The sequence below is a fragment of the Cricetulus griseus genome, chromosome 5 (genome assembly GCF_003668045.3).
Source record: "Cricetulus griseus strain 17A/GY chromosome 5, alternate assembly CriGri-PICRH-1.0, whole genome shotgun sequence".
NCBI classification, from domain to species: Eukaryota; Metazoa; Chordata; class Mammalia; order Rodentia; family Cricetidae; genus Cricetulus; species Cricetulus griseus.
Window position 1 is genome coordinate 180,489,240 of NC_048598.1, and position 22,013 is coordinate 180,511,252.

At 41.2% G+C, this 22,013-nt stretch overlaps 1 protein-coding gene and 1 gene segment (V, D, J or C); both read left to right on the plus strand.

Annotated features, from left to right (window-relative positions):
* LOC103161202 overlaps window positions 1-22,013 on the plus strand; it is a 359,419-nt gene that overhangs the window by 58,450 nt on the left and 278,956 nt on the right.
* LOC100758249 (disintegrin and metalloproteinase domain-containing protein 21-like) lies at window positions 12,593-14,860 on the plus strand. The gene has a single exon (XM_027416690.2). It carries the CDS (start codon window positions 12,593-12,595, stop codon window positions 14,858-14,860), a length of 2,268 nt encoding a protein of 755 aa, XP_027272491.1.

Consider the following 22,013-nt stretch of genomic DNA (forward strand, 5'->3'; position numbering starts at 1 on the left):
TGCCCACAGGACATCCACCTGCCTCCTGCCTCATCTCTCCTAGTGCCCCGGGGCAGCTGTGGACAGAGGGCTGTTAGAGGAAAAGCAGAGAGAAGCTGCAGAGATTTCAGACCTGTGAGCTATTACAATGAGACACAGGAAGATTCTGAATGGCCCCCTCACTATGGAATACTTTCCACGAGGTTCAGATCCATCCCCAAACCCTGGGTGGTCAGCTACGGTGGCTATCCAGGCAGGATGTGTGGTTTAGACAGGGGTCTTAGCTCTGAGCCTATACAGCCCCAGGGAGGTTAGGGTTGATAGCCCAATACTCTGCTGTAGTCACACTGTTAGGGACTGTACTCAGTACTATAGCAGGTTCAGCCTGGAGGACTCTGCAGTGCCCCCAGAGGACATGGTACAACCCCACACTCCGAGGGAACCATTCTGCACTGGGGCATATTTTGTAGAAGAGAAGAACTCAGGGTTGAAATATTCACACTACAAGAGAAAATGACCCCAGGAGACAGTGAACCTTGTGAAGTGAAGGAGCCTCAGGCCAAGAATTTTCTCCTAGATTCTATATCATGGTAGCTATAGGGGACTTGGCACCACAGCGACTCTCAGTGTTCCAAAAACATATCTATGTCACTCCTAGAAGATACATGAGGAAATCTAGCTGTGCCAATACCTCCTCAAGGACTCAACACTTCACTCTCCATTTTAAAAGGAAAGGAACAACCCAAGTGGGAACATGAGCCAGGATTTACACTAACAGACACACACACATACAAACACACACACACACACACACACACACAGAGAGAGAGAGAGAGAGAGAGAGAGAGAGAGAGAGTGGGGACAGCAAATGACAGATGGAATGGAGAAGGAGATGGAGAGAGGTGAGGGTGGCAGAAAAATCAAAACCAGCAGAAGTTGATATCAACTATCAAATACAAGTTTAGAATTCCTCCGTGAAGTGGAAAGAGTCTCTTCGGTGGGCCAGTGAGGTGGTTGCCCTCACTTGATTCCCACCCATCTTCTTCCTTCAGCTTTACGAAGGCTGGAGGAGTTATAACCTTGTCAGCATAACATTCCTGTTGCCCTGCAAAGCCACCCCAAACATGTTCCTCACAGAGTCTTTTGTTTGGATGTCCTCCACTCCCCTAAACCACATACATCCTTCCTTCCTTCCTTCTAATCAAGGCCAAGAACCCCCCATGCCATACCCATCCCTTGACTGCACCAACGGCCCTTTAGAGTTAAAAGGCAATTAAATTACCTTCTCTCATAGTACACAACCTGACCAACAATGGAGAAGTTGCCAGATGTTCCAGAAATATCCTTAATGTCCAAAGGAAAAAAATGTATCCGGAGACGACACTAATGACCATGTTTTATTAAAGTTATCAAACTTCAAAATGAACAAACTAAGGCCTTCAATGAAAAATATCCTCATTCTCAAGAAACTAACCTAGCCTAGTGTATGGCATAGTTTTGTATCATCTTAACATAAACTAGAATTATCTGAGAAGAGGGAACCACAATTGAGAAAATATCTCAATGAGATTGGCCCACAGACAAGTCTGTGGGGGTACTGGGTAGCTTAATGGTTGATGCAGGAAGGCACAGCTCATTGTGACTGCCACCACCCCTGGGCAGGTAGTGCTGAGTGCTACAAAAAAGCAGTATGCCTTTTAAGGAAAGACATACATTGATAGAGGGAGCCACCATTGGGTTAAGCAGAAACCTGCCACTAGGTGAAATCCCAGGAATCCACAAGGATGACACCAACTAAGAATGTAAGCAATAGTAGAGAGGTCTTTTTAAATGCCCTTCCCCTGTAATGAGAATGATGACTACCTTAAATGTCCTCAAGAGCCTTCATCCAGTAGCTGATGAAAGCAGAAACAGAGATTCACAGTAAGCACTGTGGACTCCATTTGTAGAGAGGAAGGAGTGATGAGGAGAGGGGTCAAGACTATGCTGGGAAAAACGAGAGAAATATATGACCTAAGCAAGTAGAGAACATGGACTCTAGACCAAAATCTTGGGAACCTTCATTAGACTGAACTAAGACCCTGAACTTAGTTGTCAGTTGGAGGTTCTTGGAACCAATATTTATCCCTAGTGCATTAATGGGCATTTGGGCACATTCTCTATGGAAGGATATTCTATCACCCTAGATTCTGGGAGATGGAAAGGCCTCAATGATGTGACAGACATTGATGATCCCCCATGGGGGGTCTCACCCACTATGAGGAGGGGATGGGGGTAGGATGAATAGATGGTAGGGGAGTAAGAATAGGAAGAAAAGGGGGAGATATCGGGACTGGGATGGAGGGTACGTGGCAGATTAGGGGAGGGTTGGGGGTTAGGGGAGAGAGAAGGAGAGGGACAGGGAGAAGGGATTGTCATGTAAAGCAAGCTTGTTCCTCATTTGAACTAAAAAAGAAAAATAAATAAATAAAAAGAAAAGGGGGAGATAACAACAGACACTGAGGAATTCCAGAGAATCATTAGGTCATACTTCAAAAACCTGTAATCCACAAAATTGGAAAATCTAAAAGAAACGGACAATTTTCTGGGTAGGTGGCACACACCAAATTTAAATCAAGGCCAAATAAGCAATTAAATGGCAGCATAACCATTAAGGCAGTAGAAACAGTCATCAAATTCTCCCAACTGGAGGAAAAAAGCCCAGGACCATATTGTTTCAGCACAGAATATATCAGAACTTCAAAGAAGAGCTAATACCAACACACCTCCAGTTATTCCACACCATAGACACAAAGGAACATTGCCAAACTCCCTTTTTGAGGTTATAGTTACCCTGACAAACAAGTCAAAAAAGACATCACTAAGAAAAAGAATTACAGACCATTCTTCCTCATTGTCTTTGACACAAAGCTATGCAATGAAATACTGGCAAACAGAATCCAAGAACATAAAAAAACATGACCAGTGACCAAGATGACTTCATCTCAGAGATTCAGGATGATTCAACATATGAAAATCTGTTGATGTATTCCACCATATACATAAACTGCAAGACAAAAACACGATTATCTCATATGCTGAAAAAGTCTTTACAAAATCCAGCAACCATTCATCATATAGGTGTTGGAGAGATCAGGGATACAAGGAAGATTCCTAAATATAATAGAGGCAATATACAGCAAACCAATAGCTAACATCAAATAAATGGAGAGAAACTCAATGCAATCCCACTAAAATCAGGAACAAGACAAGGCTATACACTCTCTCCATATCTATTCATTATAGTACTCAAAGTATTTACTAGAGAAAGAAGAGGACAAAGGGGAAACAAGGACATTAAATTGGAAGGAAAGAAGTCAAACTTTCACTATAAGCTGATGATTTTATAGTATGTATAAGACACTCCAAAAATTCTATCAGGGAAGCTCTACAGTTTATAAATACCTTCAGTACTTGGGCAGGACACAAGATAATTCAAAAAAGTGAGTAGCCCTCCTATATACAGATGATAAACATGGTGAAAAAGATCAGGGAAAAATAACCCATCACAAAGTCACAAACAACATAAACTATCTGGGTTAACTCTAACCAAACAAGTGAAAGACCTGTATGACAAGAACTTTAAGTCTTTGAAGAAAGGAATTGAAAAAGACATCAGAAAGTGGAAAGTTCTCCCATGCTCTTGCATAGGTAGGGTTAACATAGGCAAAATGGTAATCTTACCAAAAGTAATTTACAGATTCATTGCAATGCCCTTCAAAATCCAAGCAAAATTCTTCACAGACGTCAACAGAACAATACCTAACTTCAGATGGAAAAACAAAAGACCTACGATAGCCAGGGAAGACAAAAATAATTTGTACTCACTTATAAGTGGATATAGTTATAAAGAAATTGATAACCAGCATACAGTCCATCACCCCAGAGGTAGCAAAGGGGACCCTAAGAGTGACATACATGTGTCTGCCTATGAAGGGGAAAAAGGACAAGGTTAATGGAGTAAAGTGGGAGCTTGAGGGGCGTGGGGGAGGGTGGAACTGGTGAGGGGAAGAGTGGGGGGAAATGTATATATAGTTCAATGAAAACAAGTCTAAAAAAGAAAAGAAGAAATAGAGGAAAACATCTTACCATGGAAACTGTAATGTGCCATAGTGAGTCGTGCAGTGAACACTTTTTTTCACATATCTTTACTTGCAAGTGTTCATAGCGGAGTCATTAGTCTGGTTCAAACTTCTGGTTTCGGCTACACAGGTGATGCTAGAAGTTCTCTTGGTTATCCTGCTGTTGCCTCATGTTGTGGAGATCCTGCATCTTTTGGTCTGCAGGGGCAGTCTCTTGCAGTGCTCCAGCAGGTAACATATGGGTGGATCTTGGGGTGTACCAATACATAATCCTGGTTCATGGCCTGGATAATGGCGTGATGGTCAGTCTGCCAGGTCTCCCCTGTCCTTACCACCAGGATGAGACTCATGAGCCTTCTTGGGTTGGTCATGTCCTTTTAAGATGGAGAGTGAGGTGTTGAGCTGTCCAGGAGGTATTGTCACATCTAGATTGCCTCATCTATCTTCTGGGAGTGACCTATTTATGTTTCTGGAACTCTGAGAGTCACTGCGGTGCCAAGTACCCCAAACTTACCATGACATAGATTCTAGAAGATAATTCTTGGCCTGAGGCTCCTTCTTGGCAGGGTTAAGTGTCTCCTGCGTTCTTTTCCTCTTATATTATGAATCCTTCAATCTTGATTTCTTCTCTTCTAGGAAATCCTCCCCAGACAGAATGGCTCCTTCTGTGTGGTTGTACCATGTCCTGTGGGGGGCACTGCAGGGTCCTCCGTCCTGAACCTGGTATAGGTACCTGTGAATAGTCAGTAACAATGTGACTACTACATTGTCTTGGGCTATCAACCTTAACTAGTCAGGGTCTGTCTAGTCTAAAGAGCTAAGACTCCTGTCCAAGCCACACATCCTGCCTGTATAGCCACTGTAGTTGACCAACCACAGTGTGGGGATGGATCTGAACTTTGTGGAAAGTATTCCATAGTGAGGGGGGCCATTCAGAATCCTCCTGTGTCCCATTGTGATGGCTCACAGGTCTGAAACCTCTTCAACTTCTGTCTGCTTTTCCTCTAATAGCCCTCTGTCCACAGCTGCCCTGGGGCACTAGGAGAGATGAGGCAGGAGGCAGGTGGATGTCCTGTGGGCAACAAAGGGCCATATTAGAGGACTGTTGTAATGTTCCTGGGCCCTGAGTGTCAGTTCAGCAAACACAGGACCTGCTGGTAATAGCGCCCTAGTGAGAAACACACCATTGCTTCACAGTGACTCAACCTCATATCACATGGTCCCGTTGTGTAAGGCTGAACATATTTCCCTGTGCTTCTGTGGCTGGGAAGACAAAGAGAAAGTAGAGGGGACAATTGAGACATTACTAGAGACCCACAAGGGGCCTTTCAGGACAGACATTCCTGGATAATGGTAACAGTCTACCTTGGAACCACAATGGCCATCCATGTCCCAAGCAGGGAGCAGGAAGAACAGATTTTACCATGGCCTCCTTGGACTTTCATGGTGTTTGGCAGGACAAATTTAGAAGGGTAGCTCCTCACCCCAGAAAAGGGAATTGCAGCATCTCTGGCTGTGGAACCACAGGGTGGTGACTACTGGCATTCTGTCCTTTGACAGATCCATGATGATCCAGGAATTGAGCACAGAACCTTTCTCAGGTGAGCAGTAGACTGTGGGATCTTCCTGTACTTTGTACCCCCACTAGTCCTTATGTAGATGAAGTCAGTCCCACCCTCAGGAACCTGATACCATTATTCTTGCATTGAACCAGGTAGAAACAGCACAGGTTCCTTGTGGTCCCCAGGTGCCTGATGATCCCCTGCTGAGGCTGTAATGGGGGCACCTTTGTCTTGTGGATGCTAACCCGATGGGGATGGCCAAAATCAAGGGTTTCTGGATGGTTGTTATAGGTTGTCTGAGTCAAGATTGGAGTGTTTCCAGGTATGATAGGAAGATCTCTAGGGCTTTTGCTATAGGAAGGGGACATTAGTCCAGGTGGAGAGAAGAGTGGCTTCTGGTGGTGTCCCTGACCTCTGAGAGAGAGGCTGTTGAGAGCAGATTTTAGGGTACTATGAGGACTCTGTGGTCTGTGCGAAATGCTGTGATGGTTTAGTGTCAACCAGTGTGTCTCTTGGTCAAGATTCAGATACAGACCCTTAGGTGCCAGCTCCTCTAGACCCACTGTTTTTGGAACTGATGCATCCGCTGGGGCCCAAAGGTTCCCAGTGGGTTTTTGCTGCTGCATATACCACTGTGGTAGCTACCGTAGTTAACACAGTAGAAGATGCCTTCACAAAAAGCCCTGCCTGTGGAAGGCTTAGGGCTCTGCAGGGCTAGGGTCCAGTGGTAGCACAGGCAGCAGTGTAGACTTGAGTCATCCAGAGCCAAAATCTAGCCTTCTCTCCTAGGCTTGTATCTCTCCAGGAATCCCTGACAGGAACCTGGGCTTAGGGCTTCCACAGACGTGTCTTCCAATGCCATTCACTCTCTGAAAGGTCTCATTCATCCTTTCTGGATGGTAATGGGGTGGCCCCTGAGGGACATTGACAGGGACTTCTGGAATGCATAGTCTCTGAGTGGTGGTCATGGCTTGAGACCCTGACCTGTGGGCAAAGGAACAAGGGCAGAAAGCACACACTGTCAGGAGAAGTTGACTTTTGCTTTGAGGCCTGTCCTTACCTCTTTAAATACCCCGAGACTGTGTAGACCCTTCCTATACAGAGTGGTTGTCTTTCTGTGTGTGTGTGTGGAGCAGTTACTCTTAGAATTGCTTGTGTTGTTACACAGGCACTTATGGAGAAGTCATGACAGTTGTTCCTTAATGGTCTCTCCCCTAGTCAGGTCCTGTTCCTGGGGGTATTTCTACCATGCTGTGGTTGCCTGGCAACACTGGCCTGGCCCTTCAACATAGGACACAACTTCTTTCTTCCTCTCCTCTCCTCCTACACTTTGCTCTATAGGATTCTCAGGGGTTGAGTGAAACAGAATCCTATGGAAAGAACTTTTTGTTTCTTTTGGCTTGCTGGTCCTTCTCATCTTCATCACTGTAGGTGATCCAAGCAGGTTGTTCAGTGAGATACTCTACCCTTCTCAACCTCCTTTATGCTTCCCATGAGCAAGTGAGTCACAATTTGTTTGTTCTTCCATGGAGGGCCATTTGTCTCTTTTCTGTTGAGGCTGTTGCAGATATGCTGCTGTGTAATGTATTTACACAGGTGCACTTAGGGCTCCATTGCTGATGTGGGAGTGTTTCCAGTGTGCTCAGTAGCAGTGCCCAGGAGTTCTTGGTGAGCTGTCCTTGCACTCCAGACAGGCAAGTTCTGCTTGCTGCTTCTGAGGTCTACATTCTGGACAATTTCTGCAGCTCTGCCTTTCTGCCCTACCTACTGATTCTCTTCGGTTACATCTACACTCAACTTTTAAAACAACTATTATATGGTATTGAGAAGGACAGAGAATGTAGCCTAGTAGTTGAGCATTCACCTGGCAAACACATGACCCTTGGCTCAAAGCAAAGGGACAGAATCACACAGTGCTAAGGTAGGTTTCAGCAGCAGGTGCTACATTTCTAATATAAATGCAAGGTGGGTTGTGGACAAAAGTTTTTTATGTTTATTTTTTTATATTTGAATTACAAAAAGATTGAATTACACGATGATCCCAGTTCCCTTCTCCCTCCCTTCCTCCTCTACCACCCCCCCAACTAAAATCCTTCCTGTCATATGTCTTTTCTTCTAATCTACTCCTGACTCAAAATTTCTGCTCCCTCATGACCTCTGCATCCTTCCTTTTCTTCCTTTCTCACTCTCGTAGCTTCCCCCCCTCTTCCCATGCTCTCAATTTGCTCAGCGGATGGTGGCCCTATCCCCTTCTCCAGGGGACAAAGTTTCTCTCTCTCAGGGTCCTCCTTGTTTACTAGCTTCTCTGGCAGTGTGGATTGTAGACTGGTAATCCTTTATTCTATGTCTAAAATCCACATATGAGTGAGTACATACCATGTTTGTCTTTTTGTGATTGGGTTACCTCGCTTAGAATGGTTTCTTCTCCAATGCAGAAAAAGAATTACAATGGGTGGAAACCAGAATATGGGATGCACATGTAGATCAGATAAACCTTGATTTAGACTGTATTCTGGTTATCTTACCACCCAGAGAATATCCTTCTGGAATTCTAATGCAGAGGGAAGACACCATATTGGAGTGGATTTTTCTGCCACATAAACACAATAAAAAGTTAAAGACAAATACAGAAAAAATTTCTGATTTGATTTTAAATGGCAAATTAAGACTTTGTCAGCCAGGTGTTGGTGGCACACACCTTTAATCATAGCACTCGGGAGGCAGAGGCAGGTGGAGTTCAAGACCAGACTGGTCTACAAGAGCTAGTTCCAGGACAGCCTCCAAAGCCACAGAGACACTCTGTCTCGAAAAATCAAAAAAAAAAAAAAAGACTTCGTCAATTGACTGGAAAAGATCCTGCAGAAATTATAGTACCTTTAACTAATGAAGACATTTTCTCCTTATGGAAGGATAATGAATATTGGCAAATAGCTCTTACTGACTTTTTGGGAATGATTAACAACAACTATCCCAAAACTGACAGAAGTATATTCATAAAATATAGTCTGGATTCTTCCACACATTGTAAGACAAACTCCCATTTCTGGAGTTCTTACCTTCTACAGTGATGCCAATAAATTAGGCAAAGCTGGTTATAAAGTGATGGAAGTAAAGTAGTTCAAAGTCCGTATACATCTGTACAGAAGGCAGAATTATATGCAATTCTCATGGTGCTTATGGATTTTACAGAACCTCTTAATATAGTTACTGATTCCCAATATGCATCGACAGTGGTCTTACACATAGAGACTGCAGAATTCGTTGCTGGTAACACAGAATTAACCTCATTGTTTCTACAATTACAGGAAACAATCAGAAACAGAAGTAATCCTCTATACATTACACATATTAGATCCCATAAGGGTCTGCCAGGCCCACTAGCACAAGGCAATGATGAGATTGATCTTTATTAATTGGCACTGTGCTACAGGCCTCAGAATTTCATAAGAACCATCATGTAAATAGCAAAGGTTTACAAAAGGACTTCTCCTTCAGTTGGCATCAAGCCAAGGAGAAACTGACCTACTTGTTCTTTTTATAACAAAACTCCACTGCCAGCAGGCTGTAATCCTAAAGGCATTCAGAGGAATGAGATCTGGCAGATGGATGTCTTTCACTTTACAGAATTTGGAAATTTGAAATATGTACATCATACTATAGACACATTCTCAGGGTTCCAATGGGCTACTGCTCTCAACTCTGAAAAGCCGATTCTTTTGTTACACACCTGTTAGAGCTAATGGCAGTTATGGGTATACCTGCACAAATAAAAACTGACAATGCTCCAGCATATGTCTCCACAAAATTGGAACACTTTTTAAAATATTATAACATAAAGCATGTCACTGGTATACCACACAATACTACGGGACAATCAGTGGTTGAGAGATCTAATAGAACACTTAAGGAGATGCTCCACAAATAAGCTTGGAAGACAAAATCCCCCAAACATAGGTTGCATAATGCTTTATTAACACTAAGCTTTCTTAACACCAATGAGAAAGGACAAACAGCTGTAGAAAGACACTGGACTACAGAGAAAACTGCTGAACTGAATCAGCTGGTGATGGGGAATGTACTGTGTATGTTTATCTTATTGATTGTTAAATAAAATACTGTTTGGCCAATGAGACAGCAAGTTAGACGGAACTAGGAGTCAAAGAGGATTCTGGGAGATGTAGTAGAGAAGTGGTGGTCCATGCAGGAAGTGACATAGCAAGGAGACTCATATTTGAGTGAGGAGAAACGGGAAGTTCCCTTTTTTTTTCCCTCCGCTCCTGCTCCAGCAGCACAATGTGATCCACCGGCAAGGAGGGACACCAATAAGGTGTCCGATAAGATAAGTCTTATAAAATATATAGATGTATGATAATTGAGACTGAGCTAACAGATGAGAATCCTAGTCATTGGCCAAGCAGCATTGTACCTAATACAAGTTTCTGTGTATTCATTTGGGCCCTAACTCAGGCGGGTGGCTGGCGAAAAGCTTACACGTAGCGGTGGGGCTCAGCAGCTTTTGGCAGAAAGATTTATTGTAACAAGCCGGTATACTTCAATGATGTACTAACCATTTGTCTATTCTCAGCTCCTTCTCTGAGAGTATAAATTCCCTCATAATTAATATTTTCCTTATTGCTTTCTTTCACAGTATGAATACATCCAAAAGTTAAAATTTCTCTGCTAACATTAATGTTTACTTCCCCACAGCCAATGTTGTATTTCCTAAAAGCAATCTTTGAATTCTTCTGAAAGAAAATGGGCCACCTCATGGAGTCCACTGGATCCAAATTGATTTGTTTGAACTGAAACTCTGGCCAGATTTCCAGGTAATGGTTTCAATCAACACAAGGATTTCAATCAAGATAAGGATTTTGACACCTGCACCTGAAGTCTACTTGACTGGGGGGACCAATTTTTGGATCTGGCTAGGCAGATAATGAAAAGATAAATCTAGGAGGCATTTGAGATCTGCTCTGTATTTCATGCTCTGTAATCTGCTGGAGTGATGTGCCCTTTGTGACATGACTTCCAAGGTGCTCTGACAGAGTTGGGCCTGGTGTAGGAGGGGCAGTGACTGGAGTCTCTTGGCTCTGGCACTCCCTTGTTGTGTAGATGCCGCATTGACACACTTGTCTTTATTCATATTATCCCCTTGTGTGTAGTGTGGTCATGTGTGCACATAACCTTATGGTATGTAGAGCCTCAGAGAAATGACAATGGAGTCATGAGCCTTAATATTCCTTACCCAAACTACAGTAGAAGCCTTTGTGCCCAAATTGGGGACATAGAGCACATGCTCTCTTTCACCCTGGTTCTTGACAGGACGTTCATCTCCTGTTAACACAACCAGACAGGGATCCTGCCACTTCCTCCCTCCCTACCCTACTAAGAGCCTCCTGATGGCATTAGGGGCAGGGATGCTGGAGACCGTATGGGGAGGCAGAGGCTCCTTTATGGGGCTCCTGCTCCTTAGTTCAGAGAGACAGGGAGGGCTGGGGAGGTGCAACATGAGCCCAGTCTTCCTTCAAAGGATTTGTCCCCTGTTCGCTTAGAGGGGACAGAGCATTGAGAGAAGGTAAATCTAGAAAACCCCATGTGTTGCTCATGTCATGTATGATATTTGCTGCAGTGTGTGTGTCCTATCTCTGTGGCTGCAGACTTTGATGTAGTGTCTGAGGCAGAGCAGTTCGATCATTCCCAGTAACAGTATAAGACAATCTCCCGCAGGACGAATAGATAGTTCCTTGCCTATGGTGGAAAATGATACTGCTCTAGAGGGTAGTTTAAATAGTGATGAAGAATCACATGTGACTGGTGAAAATGACAAACGCATATTGTGGGGATTTGCATCTTTCCCCCTTTCCTTACTGAAGGAAAACAGGCTGCTTTTCCTTTTACAAAAATAAGAGAAGTGAAAGTACTAATGATAAACCCAGGGTATGTGCCTGATCCTTCTTACGCATTCATACCAAGAGCAGCTGCAGCTAGTCCCTGCTGAGGACCAGTCAGCCTGCATTCTTGAAGAAATCCCAATGGTCAGGAAAGAAACATAGTCAGGGTTGAAGTCGACGAACACCTGGAACTCAGACAAGGTTAGAGATAAAGTATGTTCACCAATTATGGGATTCTTAAAAATCCAGAGTTTCAAGGTATTTCAGATCAAAATCTCAGGTTCAAATCCTTACCATAGTAGGTCCCCTCAGAGGAATGACCACCTTTGATGAGAAATAAGGTCATTTGTGACAGCCTTGAAAACACTGGCTTAGAGCCAGGCACAGCACCCACAGGGTATAACATTGGAGATAATTCAACATGTGGAAATCCCCAAACACCCAAGAAATGTCCAAAAACTTAAAATATTGTTAATAGTTTAACTGTAATCTTAAATATAACTGTGTATTCAAGTATTTTTTTAAAAATAGGGGAGGGAGAGGTACCTGGGTTTAACATGTAAAACAATCTTCTTTCAAATTAAAAATATTAAAAAAACATAGCTAAGACTAATAGTCACAGTATTTATCTCACCCTTACAAAAATTTGAGAATTATGAAGCAAAAGATAAAGAAAACTTGTCTTCTAGAAATAGACACATAGCAACATTAGAAAACAAGTGAATTCAGATAACTGACATGGTGTTCATGGCATTTTTTATGCCTGGAAATAAAAAAGAATGAGTTCAGAAGAGACAGTCTGGCTTCTTCAACCTCTTCTCTCTCAGGTGAACTTACAGATGTTGTTTTGACCCTATTTCACCTCAACCTCAGCTAAAATTCCAGACTCACTCCTGCCACACCCAATAATTGTTACCTAAGTGCTCAAGTTGTCTGGGGAACCAGCAGGGCTGGGAGTCTGAAGAAGCCCTTTGTCCACTGTCAGTGTCTCCCATCTCAGGCAGTGGCCACAGCAGAGCGTTTTAGCCTAGTTTCATCCATGGTGTTATCTCTGAACTGGGGCATGAGGCTGGTAGGAAGATCTGTGACTCTCAGGGCCCCCCTCTTACTGGCTGCACTGTGGGTGCTGCTTCTGGTTCCAAGCCAGTGTTTTCAAGGCCGTCCCACATGGCGTTATGTCTCATCGGAGGTGGTCACTCCTCGGAAGGTGACCTACCATGGCAAGGGATTTCAAGCACCCGGAAGGCTCTCCTACAGCTTGCGGTTTAGAGGCCAGAGACATATCATCCACATGCGAAGAAAGACTCTCTTTTGGCCCAGACACTTGCTGCTGACGACTCAGGATGACCAAGGAGCCCTACAGATGGATTTTCCTTTTTTCCCTGTAGATTGTTACTATGTTGGCTTCCTGGAGGAGATCCCCCAATCTACGGTCACTTTGGATACTTGTTCTGGGGGTCTGAATGGGGTAGTCATGTTCGATGACCTTGCCTATGAAATCAAACCCCTCAGTGATTCACACAGGTTTGAGCATGTTATTTCTCAGGTAGTAGCTGATTCTGGCGCAGTGGGGCCTATGAACAAAGGAAAGCCCATGGAGCATAACACGGACCCTGTCTTCTCTGGAACAAATTCCAGTGTGGCTCCCAGAATTTCTAGTAGAGACTACGCTTCCCATCCTGCTGCTATAAAAGGACATTTTCAAGCAACCAGTGAAGTTCTTAAGAAAGCACGGTATAATGTTTCAAGGTGTGCACATTATTTGTTTTCGGTAGCCAGTTTAATGGACACCTATTTCAACAGCATTCATGTGAGGTACTATGTTATTCTCCTAACTGTGTATACATGGAGAAATCCATTTAGGCATGATTACAACCTGCAAAATGGTGAGGCTCTCCGTTACTATAAGAGCAACTTTTTTAATAATATAAGGCCTGATACATCAAATATAATTAATGAATATGGGCCAGATGATCATGTCGTTGTTCCAATTGCAAATAGTATATGTACTGGCGATGCCCTAAACCCTGTTGGTCAAAATGACAGATATTATGTATATGTGTCTGTGGTAGTAACCACTCGTGTTGGGATTATTGTAGGTCTAAAATTTGATGATGAGAAGCACTGTTTTTGTCAGAGAAGATCAACCTGCGTTATGTTCAAGAATCCTGGGCTAACAGATGCTTTCAGCAATTGTTCCATCTCAGAGCTAAACAAAATAGTCAATACCCCCGGTCAGGCATCCTGTCTTTTCTATGACCATCATTTTTATTATAACAGATCATACACCTATTCTGTTTGTGGAAACTCCGTAATAGATGAAGGGGAGCAATGTGACTGTGGTTCAAACAAGGCTTGTTATGTAAATCCATGCTGTGGGAATGATTGCAAATATTCACGTGATAGCATTTGTGATGAACAATTATGCTGTGCAAACTGCACCTATAGTCCTCCTGGGACGCTTTGCAGAAGCGTCCAGAACGTATGTGATCTTCCGGAGTACTGTAGCGGGAGTGCAGTCACTTGCCCAAATGACTTTTATCTGCAGGATGGAACACCATGCTCAGAAGAGGGGTACTGCTATGCAGGAAACTGCACCGATCGCAGTGTACATTGCAAGGAAATCTTTGGTGCAGGTGTTCAAGCGGGTAGTGAAAAGTGCTATGAAATCAATAAGGAAAAGTTCCGGTTTGGACATTGTTATAGATCTCCCGAAAGCCTCGAATTCACAGCTTGCTCTGATCAAGATAAGATGTGCGGAAGGTTGCAATGTACCAATGTCACCTACCTTCCACGCTTGCAGGATCACGTTTCATTCCATCAGTCAGATATTTCTGGCTTTTCCTGTTTTGGGCTCGATGAACATCGGGGAACAGGAAGAACAGATGTGGGACATGTGAGATATGGCACTCAGTGTTCCAAAAGTAATTTCTGTGACCGAGGGTCTTGCAACGGCTCTGTAACTGGACTCAATTATGACTGCACCCCAGAAAAGTGCAATTTTAGAGGAGTATGCAATAATCTTCGGCATTGCCATTGCCATTTAGGTTGGGAGCCTCCACACTGTGTAGGAGAAGGATTTGGAGGGAGTTTAGATGGCGGACACCTTCTACCTAACATGCGCACAATAAGACAGAGCAAAGAACCAATAGTATATTTAAGATTGGTCTTTGGTCGTATTTACCTCTTCATTGCCTCACTGCTCTTTGGAGTGGCCTTTCGTGTTTGCTTTACTAAGATTATCAAGTATGAAGTTTGGAAGGCATCTGTTTTACTTCATTTACAGCAACAAGGGCCAATGCCCTGATATGTACCCAATACACCAAATAAAAGAGTTATCCTCCCTGTCCCTGTAAAATAAAAGAAGTCAAAAAGAATACGTGAATGTTATCATGGAGACAAGTTAAAACTCAAGAACACAGTTCTGAAGAGCCTGAGCCTATGTTATGGGGACACAGGAGGTTTTCGATACTGATACTACCTATCTTTGACAGGTTGCTTATGCTCACATTGGAATAAATCTTCAAAATTACAAATTGTTGTCTTCTTCACTTGTGGTAAGTTGTTAACGAACTGCACTAAACTTGCTCCTTTGATAGTAGTAGGAGACTGTGGTGGTAACTGAGGTTCGAGGTGTCAGCCCATGGGAGGATATTCCATGACAGGTGAGTCTTGGATAGGTCAGGTTCTATGACCACCGACTCCAGAATGTCCTTGCTTCCACTGTGCCTTAACTTGTTTGCCACAGCCACCTGTCTCTGGTATCTGGCATGGTGTGATTGTGTGTGGGGAGGTCCCCACTGCCTGTAACACAGTGTGTTCATGTCATGCAATCATCCTGTCCTACTGTGTACTTTCATCTGTGGATTATAATGAAGATGATTTGATTTTTAGAGTACTGTCTAAATGGTAATAATAATAATGTTAGTTTAAAGAGAGTTTGATGACAAAAAATAAAACAAGAAAGTGTCACACAGGATGAACCACATGTGTTGCTACTGATGAGCCATGTAGACTATTGCTTAGGTTAATGATTAAGAAAAATAACTGAGTCCCAGTAACCTAGCTAGTTTAGATTCTTCTATTCGTAATTTTGGGAGATGTATTCACAGGTTTTAGAGTGCACCATAGCTGAAACCAAGCTTTCAAAAAACTCAAAAAGACAATCTAAAATTTTAGAAAGCCACATCATTGAATGAGGAGCTCCTTAAGGTCAGAGAACAAGAAGAAAGCAGCCCAATTGTCATTACCTGACTTGGTTTCTTGCTAGGATTTGTTGATGATCAATTCCTTATTACCTAATTCTGCCCTCAAACTCCTGATATAAAGTAACTATAGATGAGGGGTATTCATCCTAAAGATTTAATGTAGAGCTGACTGATTCTTTTTCAAATAAAAGTTTTGATTTTGATTCCTCTAAGATTCCTTCTAAGATTACCCTTCAACATAAGTAATAAAGTGAGTGGTCCTTTTTGTAACTGCAAAACACAGCCTGCCAGTAAAAGAATATCCTGCTTTCTTACTTCCTGTGAATCCATGGCCTGTTTCATGGGCATTACTGTGCGTGGGTTCTTGGGATAACTGTTTTTCACTTGTAATATGTAAAATGTTTAATCATGTTAGGGATATGAAAAACATGCTGTTTTTTGCTTATATTCATTTTAATCAATGATACACTTGAAAGATAGAATATAACCACATTGTTAATCCTATATTACCTTAAAAAACTTTTTTGGGCTATATAAGCTGTTGAAAAGCAGTATATGCCTGAAGAATAGGGAGTAAAGAAGAAACCACCAAGAGAGTGTGTCAGCGTCTTTTTCCCTAACACTGTCAGATGTAAAGCTAACCCCAGTCAGCAATAGACAGCGCATCAGTCTTCAGTGTACCCTATGCCTGGGTATAGCGTCTGTCTTGCTTTTCTGTTCCCTGAGATATGGTCTGCATATGTGCCAGTCAATTCTGTTCAGGGAAAAGACTGCTATGTGAATATTCGGTGTGTGCACAATTCACTTATATTCACACGTTTCAAATAACCTTCGTTGTATCACTGCCTTCTTTGTTGCCTCCACATACAAAAGTACACTGACAATGAAGTGAAGTTGTCTGCAGCATTGGTCTCTAGGCCACCTCAATCCTTTCAGCTATGTTCATCTCCAGGTTCCCTCCTGCATTAGCAGGGGATAAATCACACCCCTTATAACAAAAGGCAGAATTGTATGTCATTCTCACGGTGCTTAGGGATTTTACAGAACCTCTCAATATAGTTACTAACTCTCAATATGCAGAGAGAGAGAGAGAGAGAGAGAGTCGTCTTACACATTGAGACTGCTAAATTTATTCCTGATAAATTAACTTTTTTGTTTATACAATTACAGGAAACAATCAGGAATAGGACTCATCCTATATATACAACACACGTCAGATCCCATATGGGTCTGCCAGGTCCTCCAGCACAAGGCAATGATGAGATTGATCATTTATTAATAGGTAGTATGCTAGAATCCTCAGAATTTCATAAAAGACATCATGTGAATGGCAATGGTTTAAAAATGGATTTTTCCATCACTTAGCAACAAGCCAAGGCAATAGTAAGGAAATATATTACATGTTCATTCTATAACCAAACTCCTTTTGCCAGAAGGCAGTAATCCCAAAGGTATACATAGAAATGAAATTTGGCAAATGGATGAGTTTCACTTTGAAGAATTTGGAAAATTAAAATATGGACACTATCAATAGACATATTTTCAGGGTTTCAATGGGACACTGCTCTGAACACCAAAAAAGCTGATTCTGTTATTTCAACCTATTAGAGGTAATGGCTATAATGGCTATACCTGAACAAATAAAATCTGACAATGCTCCAGCCTGTGTCTTCGGCAAATTGGAACTGTTTTTAAAATATTAAAACATAAAGCACATAACTGGTATACCATACACGACTACAGCTCAAGCAATGGTTGGGAGATAGAATCACCCTATAAAGGAAATGTTCTATAAACAGGCAGGGTGTGCTAATACACCCAAACACAGATTACATAATTCCTTTCTAAAATTAAACTTCCTTAATGCTAATGAGAAATGAGAAACATCCACAGAAAGACACTGGAAGGTAGAGAAAACTTCTGAACAAAATCACCACTTTCATTTCAAGACTGTATTGATCTCAGTATGGAAACCAGAATATGTGTTATATTTGGGGTAGGGTTTTTGCATATGTTTCTACAGGAGAAGAAATGCTTTGGATACCATCAAAGTTGATCAAGATCTAATTTGAACAGGAGTAACCTCTTGATGACTAGAAATGAATAGTCATTCACCAATGCATATCCCACAATTTGAACTCTGAAAGGTAGGGGGACTGTTTTGTTTTTGTCTTTACAGGAAAACAGGAAACACCTGTCTCCAAAAAGCTAAAAAGATACTGAAAGTGTAGGTACATAAAGAACAGAAGAATAGCTATCCAAGAAAGAACCATCAAACAAGAATCTGGTATATAGTACCATTATCTATTTTTTTGTGATCTATTTCTATATAAAAATCTATTTCTCTTTACTTCCTAGTACTCTTTATTCCCAAGTATGTAAACCAATGCTGCCTTTTGAGTTGGGTTTGGCTTTCCTCCTCTAAATCCAAACATGTTGTTAAAATAAAATCTAGAGTTTCTGTCTTATATCAAGAAGCCAATTGGTGTAAGACAGAAGAAAACAAAAGCTAGGGACTGTCATTTGTCTAAACTTGGTTCTCTCTCTGAAAACCTAATTTCCCTAATATTTATTTTCATCCTTATTGTTGCCTTTTCCAGTGTGCATACCTATAAAAGTTGAAATTCCTGTGTTGATATTAATGTTTAAGTTTTTTCCTAAGAGCAATCTTTGAACTCTCCAAAGAGGATGGGACACCACTTCATCAATTCCATTGATCCAGCTTTATGCCTTTGAACTGACAAACACCACCCTTAAACCAGTTTGGGACTATATTTCTCTAGATAGCTCCAGACTAGCTAGCTGAAACAGTGCACCTTCTTAGTATGCTCTGGCCAGAACTTCAGATAGAACTTCAGTCATGTGCCACGGACCACCCCAGCTAGGTATGGGAATCCCTGGGATGAGGGTTCTCGAAGAATAGGTGGGTAAGGATTTGGTGGTGACAAACAGAAACACACACAGAGGCAGTTTGAATCTGAGTGTATTTTGCAGTTGTCAAAAAAGGTTTTTTTTTAAAGAGATATTTTCTCAGGGGATGTTTTGTTAAAGAAATACAAACATATGACATTATTGTTTCTTGGCACAGTGACTCAGAAATCCAAAACATAGAACCATTCAGGGTTAATCAAAACATAAAATTTGTCCTTGATTAGTCAAAACATAGGACCGTCCTTGACTAACATAGAATCATTCAAGGCTAACCACATATTTTTTAAATCAAATTAATATATTTTTATGGTCAATTATTGTTCAACATCTATTACCTAGTTTTTGTGAGATTTTGAAGTATTGAGCTATTTTAACTATTTTAACTCTTTCTTATTAAAAGCTTTTGTTACCAGACACTTAAGCCCACTTTCAATGACATATGTACAGCCATATGAAATTTTATTGTTGGCTGAGATGAGGTCATGGCTAGTGACCCCATCTCAGGGGATGGTTTCTTATCTATTTCTTTTGTTTAAAATGTCAGCATAGGCTTTAAGGAACATTTTGTTAATGTGAAAGAAAAGGAATAGAAGACCAAACAGACATTGCCACAAGAATCACATCCCAATATTTTTCTCCAGATGAGAGTTCCACAACCATTTCCTGGAGACCTCCTTTTGAAGTTATTGCCTCAGTCCGTGGAACTTGTCACTCAGAATCTACTGGATTTGGTGTGGCATCTCTCCCTTTCTTTTTTAATTGAAGCTTGTACATATCTCTTTTGACTGTAGAGATGGAGGAAAATAATAGTCAGAAGAGAAGAAGAAGAAGAAGAAGAAGAAGAAGAAGAAGAAGAAGAAGAAGAAGAAGAAGAAGAAGAAGAAGAAGAAGAAGAAGAAGAAGAAGAAGAAAGTACTCCTGAAGCCACAGAACAATACTAATCCATTGTAGCCAATTACCAGGGTTTCAAGACCTCAAACCAGAACTTATAGACTGAGCCAAATTTTCTAATCTAGTAGATTCCATATGTGTTTTACACATAGTAGAGATTTGGGTTTGTAATTGAGCCATATCCTGAGCAATACCATTATTTTTTCCAAATTCCCAACAAATTTTTAGTTAGATTCCAATTATGACTCTAAGTATAAGGTAATGTTGTTACACATATGTATTGAAAGCTGGTGTGGCATTTGGTAGAAAGCCAAAGTTTAATACTTTCCACCTCTTGTCCTAGTTTTAAAACTACATCTTCTAGAGCATCAAGGTTTGCTTCTAATTGTTGGTCTATAATTTGTTGCCTTACAAGTATTAAAGAGACAGTTTTATTTAAATCATTAACAAAATATGCATTTTTCATATCTGAGACCAGGGCTACTGTTGAGACTGTAAGTGAAGTAAGGATGACTATTAACTTGTATTTCATAACATCTTACAATAGGTCAGCAGCTTTTATAAGACTAGGACTTTATATTGTCAGGTTTAGCTTTTAAAAATTTAATGCTTTGACCTTTTAACAGACTTTCCCATTTTGTGGTGATCCTCCATTACAAAGTTAGTGTTGTTATCCATGCAAACATCTGACATACAGGTGGTCTTAGGCTACCCTTATAAAAAGGTTTTTCAGACCCCAAAAGATTGCAATCTATGGGCTTAGAAGCTACTCCAAGCCCTTTTCTAGACTTAGGTCATTGCTTTACTGCATCATAAGAAATAAACACCCTAATTTTTGGTTATCATTTGGCAGTTTTGGCTATGACTTTAAATTTTAGCTTTTTAATTTACATACAATTATTAATTTCTTGAACACAAATGTCCCATAGCCTTATAAATTTAAATATTTAAAAACTGTATTCTCAAAAAAAAACGTAAAAAATCTCTTAATGCCTTTTTGTAATATCTAAAGTTAAATACCCTTTACAGCTTTAAAACCATCATCATCTGGGTGACTGTTGAATCAGTTCTATCCTTGTAACAAAACTTAAAAATTACACCAGAAAACAGACAAAACTTTCTAACATGCATACATAATTTTTGAGAAATAAACAAAACTTTTTAACCAGAATTAATATGGTCAAAGTTTTAACTTATATTACCAATTTTTGAAATTTAGCATTTGTAAGTATGAGAAACCATAGCAAACATAGTTCACAATTCCCTTGACTTCTTACAACTTTTTATATACCTTTAGTCTTTTCCCTCTGATTTCCTTAGATATTATTATTTAGACAAATTTCTCTTTCCCTTTTTCTCTTTATTTCTTTAGTCTACATTTTCTCTCATTTCTCAGTCAACATAAAAATTCTTACCAAAGTCCTTTTTGTGGTTTCAACAACTCTAAGTTACTGGCCAGTAGAAGAGACTTTAACTGTTATCACAGTGAGAAGAATTTGGCTTAGTAGGGAAGGAAGGGGGAGCAGGACTGGTGGGCACAGTGTCCTTGGCTGCCAGGGTTCCTGCATAGCAACCACAGCAAGCGTAGCAAGAAACATAATTCTCTGCTGATGGTGTTTTCCCGGTATCAGAGACCACTTGTTGTGTTCTCTGGGTGAGTTTCTTCAGCTGTCCCCAAGTGGGTGGATCTGTCCTCGTGGTGGATAATGAAGCAGGGGGAGGCAAAGAGTCCTGTGGAGGAGAGATGCCAAGCTTCTTCATTCCTCATATTACTTCTTTCTCCTTTTTTCTGGGTTCTCGATTGAGAACCATTTTTGGTGGAAGGCTCGAATAACCCTGTCTGGAATCCAGATTGGAGTTTCTGCATTCTGTGGAAAGACACCAGCATATCCCCTTCCCAAGGTAATTAACATATCTGGCCCCTCCAGATGCCAGTTAAAAGATCCTTCCACATCACTAGAGGAGTAACAGTCTGCTGTAAGGGGGCCCAATGTTTTTGCATAGGAGTAAAACCTTTATCATCTGTGTAAGGTGATTAATGGTAAATAAAACATGGCTTAATAATTGATGAGGTAAAGTAGTAAAGTAAATAGTAAAGACCACTAGATCTTAATCTTAGAAGCTGTACCTTAAGATTTTGATTAGTCCTTTCAATGATAGCCTGACCTTGGGGATTGTACAGAATTCCCGTTGTTTGTTCTATATCCCATTGAATGCAAAACTTTGCAAAAGCTTGAGAAGTATAAGCTGGAGCATTTCCAGTTTTAATTCTTTTTGGCATACCTAACAAGGAGAAGCATATAATAAGATGTTGTATGACATCTTTCATAGCTTCACCAGTTCTTGCTGTGGCCATGACCACATGAGAGTAGGTGTCTACAGGAACAAGTACATAAGTCAATTTTCCAAATTCTGGGATACGAGTTACAT

Bases quoted from the DNA above. Each gene is read 5' to 3' on its own strand.
- LOC100758249 (XM_027416690.2), top strand. From the start codon at position 12,593: ATGGTGTTATCTCTGAACTGGGGCATGAGGCTGGTAGGAAGATCTGTG.